The sequence below is a fragment of the Myotis davidii genome, unplaced genomic scaffold, assembly GCF_000327345.1.
Source record: "Myotis davidii unplaced genomic scaffold, ASM32734v1 scaffold826, whole genome shotgun sequence".
Taxonomy (NCBI): domain Eukaryota; kingdom Metazoa; phylum Chordata; class Mammalia; order Chiroptera; family Vespertilionidae; genus Myotis; species Myotis davidii.
In genome coordinates this window covers 64,271-68,871 of record NW_006297142.1, presented here as the reverse complement: position 1 = coordinate 68,871, position 4,601 = coordinate 64,271, and the positions used below count along the sequence as shown (strand labels likewise).

Here is a 4,601-nt window from a genome sequence, read left to right as displayed (position 1 = left end):
TGCAGATGTTACAGAGAGCGCCCTGGGAACGTTGGGGCGTGAAGGAGGGGCGCATCCGAGCTGCTGCCCGGCCGTATTGGCTACAAAAGGGAGCTCTTGCCTGCCCTTTTCCGTGGGTGCATACGTGTTTGCACGCGTGTACCTGCGTGTGTATGTGTGTGAGGCATGCATAGCTATGTGTTTTATAAGGTTGACACCACCCCTTCTCCGCAGTTTTTGTCTGAGTTTCCTCACTAGACGTGATACTGGAAGCACGGAGTAGTCCTCACAGCATAATGTCTAACGGCTGCACACGCGGCTGTCATGTAAGCCCCCAGCCCTGTCACCCCTCACTAGCTTGTCTGCCACGCGTCCCGCCGTAAATAATGCCGCGACAGAGGCTCCTGTGGCCTCTGGTCACCCCCAGAACCGCCGGGCCGGGCGCCTCACGCTCTGGCTGCCGGCGCTCCTTGCACCGCCCCTCGGGGCAGCTGAAGTCATGCCTCTTCCCTGATGCCTTTTGTGGGGAGAACTTCCCGCACCCACTTCTGGTCGCAGAGCAAACTGGGCCGAGGAGAAGCCAGGGGACATGTCACAGCGGGCGTGGGTGGGGGGCACACTGGTCTCGGTCACCAGGGACCCCAGGGGCTGGGTTCAGTCATGGCGGGCTTCCTGGTGGCCGTGGTCCCGAAGGGCCCGGGTACGGAGAACGGAGGGCAGGCGGGCTCAGGGGCAGAGGCTCCGGCGCAGACCAGAGCGGCAGAGCCGGTCCCGCAGGCCCTGCAGAGCGTGTGGTTCTCGGAGGGGGAAGGGGGGCTGTGAAGCGGGGGGAGGTCTGCCCTCCAGCCCCCCTCGCCCCTCAACCTGCACCTCCCCGGAGCACTGCTTGGACCCAGGCACCTGCCCTGGGCAGAAGCTTTGAGACTCCTGGGTGCTGCCCAGCCGAGCCTTAACCAGCTCCCTAGCCCTGCCCCCTCCCCCTCCCCACTGCCCCGGCAGGAACCCGCACTCCTGCCAGGCTGGGCCCAGGTCTCCCCTGTGCTTCCGGACTCCCCCTTGCTGGCCCCTCCCCCTCCCCCTGGTCCTCTTCCCATCCCTCCGCTGTGATGGTCGGTCACACTCCGGCTGGGCCTGGGCGTTCCCTGTGGGCACATCTCGCCGGCCACGTGTGGCCTCGAGGGCGTGTGCCGTGGCTCCTGCCTTATCAGACGGGAACCATCTGGGAGCCAGTGCCGTGTCTCAGTCCCACGTGTGTGTGTCCTCAGTCCCACGTGTGTCCTCAGTGTCCCCTGCAGGCCTCCTGCCACGCCCTCTGCCCCATGGGGCTGCGCCAGGCGGGTACGGGCTCCGTCCCGGCCCTCCTCTTGGTCATCAGTCTGCGGGTGGCCCTGCAGGCCGCCGGGGCCCGGCTCTGGAGACAGGGCCAGGGAGAAGCGTCCGGCCTCCAGCGGCCCAGCCTGGTGGGGAGCAAAGCCGCGAGGCTGGGACGGGGGCAGGTGCGGGGGACCCCCGGGAGAGGAGGCGCCTCCCTCCTAGGGGAGCAGGATGAGAGTGATCTTAGGGTGACTTGCACTCACAGAAGTGAGGCGAGGGAGCAGTGAGGTGAGGCGGCCACACAGTCCCCGGGGCCCTGCCGTGTGAGTCTCTGCTATTTGCTGTTGTCATCAGCTGTAAACAAAGGTTTAAAGGCCGCCAGCTCCGGCCCTCTTCCCTCCTGCACTCTGCTCCCCCAGAGAGTGACCGGGGCCTTAGCTCAGGTGCTGTAACCAACCCCCACGGACGGACGGACGGATGGGGCGGTTGGAATGACACAAGTTTAGCCTCCCGGTTCTGGAGGTGGAAGTCTGAGGCCCAGGTGCCAGGCCACTCCATTCCTGGTGAGGGCTCGCAGATGGCAGAGAGGGGGAGCTTGGCTCCAGGGTTGAAGGTCAGGGCAAGCCCAGGGGCAGGGCAAGGTCGGCAGTCTGGACCTCCAGGTCCCCGAGCCCATCCTGAGGGCCTCATCCTCCAGACCGCATCGAAACCGAATTCCCAAAGGCCCCTCCTGACACCATCACTTTGGAGTTTATGGCTTTACCGTGTGAATTTGGGGGACACGATTCATCCGTAGCACCTGGTTGTCAATCTGCCTGCCTCTCTCTAGCACATGTACACATGCACACACACACGCATACATACACGCACACGCACGCACACACTATTACAGAGATGTAATAAGAGATGAACAGCGCACTGTCCTGAACGATTGTGCCTGGGCACCTTGCTAAGCACTGTGGATGCGTTTTGTCATTTCATCCTCCTAATTATCCTGTGAGGCTTATTTCCATTGTCCTGATAGGAACACTGAGCCCTACAGACATGAAATAACTTTTCCGAGATCGTGTCGGAGCCGGAATTTGAACCCAGTCATTCCGCTGCTTGCTTTCCCCTCCAGCAACCTGCCTTGGAGATCTCTCCCGTCAGGGCCAACAGCCCTGCTTTGCTCTTTGAACTGCGGCCTGGTGCCCCGCAGTGCAAACATCCCGCGGCTCCTAACCCTTCTCTTACGGATGGACATGTAGGGTTTCACCTTTGCAAATACCAGCACGGGGAAGCTTTGACAGAGGAGGTGCTATAGCAGCTGGGTTTTGAGGTATGAGTAGGAGTTTTCCAGCAGACGAGACAAAAAGGCAGTCCAAGCGGACAAGAGGACATGGGCAAAGGGGAGGCCCACAAGAGTGGGGTGCACTTGGAAGAGGGCAAGAATTTAAGCCAGAGCAAAGGCGAGGGGCAGGGGAGCCCGGGGAAGGGGCAGCCCAGGGCTTGTGAACTCTGGTGCTGCATTGGTGCTTGCAGGAGCCAAGGAGGGCGAGGGGCCTGGTCAGAGGTGCCCTTTGGGAGGCCTGGAGGGAGCGCAGGGAGAGGCAGGGCGATGTGCGAGGCTGTTCTCCAGACTCTAGCCCAGAGGTCCCCAGCCTTTTTCTGGCCGCGCCCCACCTAAGCGTTTCTAAAATCCTAATGCCTCCCCTCCCCCCCGTGACATATAATTCTCATTATTCAAAAAGTGAACCCCTATCCACATGGAGGAAGCCCCAAAGGCCACAAACTTGGTCTAAACCAGCTTCCAAAGAACATGATGTCCATGAAGGAGAAAAATAAAAGAACGGAAGGACAATTGAAGTTCTGAGGAAGAAATCACTAAGAAATTGTTAAATTAATATGAAGTGATATGAAAAAATAGCAAAGTTTCAAAATATATAACAGAGAACTGAAATGCATAAACGTGTCACGATACATATTTATATACTAACTACTCCATATGAGGCCCCTAGAACCATAAATGCAAAAAAAATTCACTAAATAACTCATTCTCGAATTGCCCCCCTTAAAAATCACATCGCCCCCCTGTGGGCGTGTGCCCCACGCTGGGAGCCGCTGCTCTAGACGAAGGTGGGGGCGGGGGCCAGGATGTGGGTGGGGGTGGAGGGAAGGCTGATCAGGGGGCTGAGGGGTGGATACACTGATGTGGGCAGAGAGAAAGGGGGGGTAAGGGGATCCCCCCGCGGCCCGGGGCAGGAGATGGCGATGCGGGACACGAGGGACCGCATGGCTCCAAAACTCCGCGGGGAAAGCGCTCCAGCCTCCGCCGTCCCTCCAGACACAGACGAATGCCTGGGGTCGCCCTGCCAGCAGCGATGCAGGAACAGCATCGGCAGCTACTCGTGCTCCTGCCGGCCCGGCTTCCATCTCCACGGCAACCGGCACTCCTGTGTAGGTGAGGCCGGGGACCCTGTAGGCTGCCAATCAGGGGGATGGACAGATCAGGGACAGGGACGGACAGGGAGAGGCCGGCCAGCAGGCAGTCGGCACCTCCTGGTCCCCGAGCCTGTCAGCCCGCGACCCTCCGCTCAGGCCGGCCTTTGGGCCCGCGGGCTCCTCATGGAAGACCCCGCTTTGGGCTTTTCCTGGCCGAGTGCCAGTTCATCCTGTTGTTGCCCTCCCACCCCTCCTCCCAGAGACACCCCAGGGTTCCTCTCTTCCCTCCTTTTCTTGGCCGCCTGTGCTCCCCTTGGTAAATGAGGCCCGTTCTGCCTTAGCACCTCTGGTTTCGGAGGAGACCCTGTCTTCTCAGCCCTTAGCAGGAGTTTCCAGGGTCTGTGGCTGGAGCGGGGCTCGCGGGCGGAGCTGGGGTCCCGGGGCGGAAACAGGACCGTGTTCCAGCCGAACTCGGTGTGTGTCCTGAGGCCCGGGCAGGGCACTGAGACTCTTTTCTCGGAAGGGGCCACCCCACCAACCCCGCCGGGTGGGATGGTGCGGTGTGGATAGCGGTTCCCAGCGGGCTCCTCCCCTCTGGCCAGCACTGGATCACTGCTGCCCGCTGCTGGGGATGAGGCCCTGGCGCACCCATTAGACGCCCACTGGATGCATGACCCCGCGAGGGCCCCAGCATAGACCAACCCCGCTGCCGGCCTCTGAGTCACCCCCACCCCCCGGGCAGGGAGACTGCGGCCTTTGGGGCTAAGGGATGATGGGAGAAAGGCCTGGTAGCCCTGACGAGGCAGCTGTGGGCAGCGAGGCTCTCCTGCAGATGTCAACGAATGCCGGAGGCCGCAGGAGCGGCGGGTCTGCCTCCACCCCTGCCA

General features: G+C 61.5%; 1 protein-coding gene across 1 annotated transcript in view; it reads left to right on the top strand.

Moving 5' to 3' along the window:
• Positions 1-4,601, top strand: part of VWCE (von Willebrand factor C and EGF domains) — a 27,288-nt gene that overhangs the window by 1,325 nt on the left and 21,362 nt on the right. The window contains 2 exon segments of the mRNA XM_015569807.1: positions 3,617-3,733; positions 4,547-4,597. Of these exon segments, the coding sequence (XP_015425293.1) occupies positions 3,617-3,733; positions 4,547-4,597 (168 nt within the window).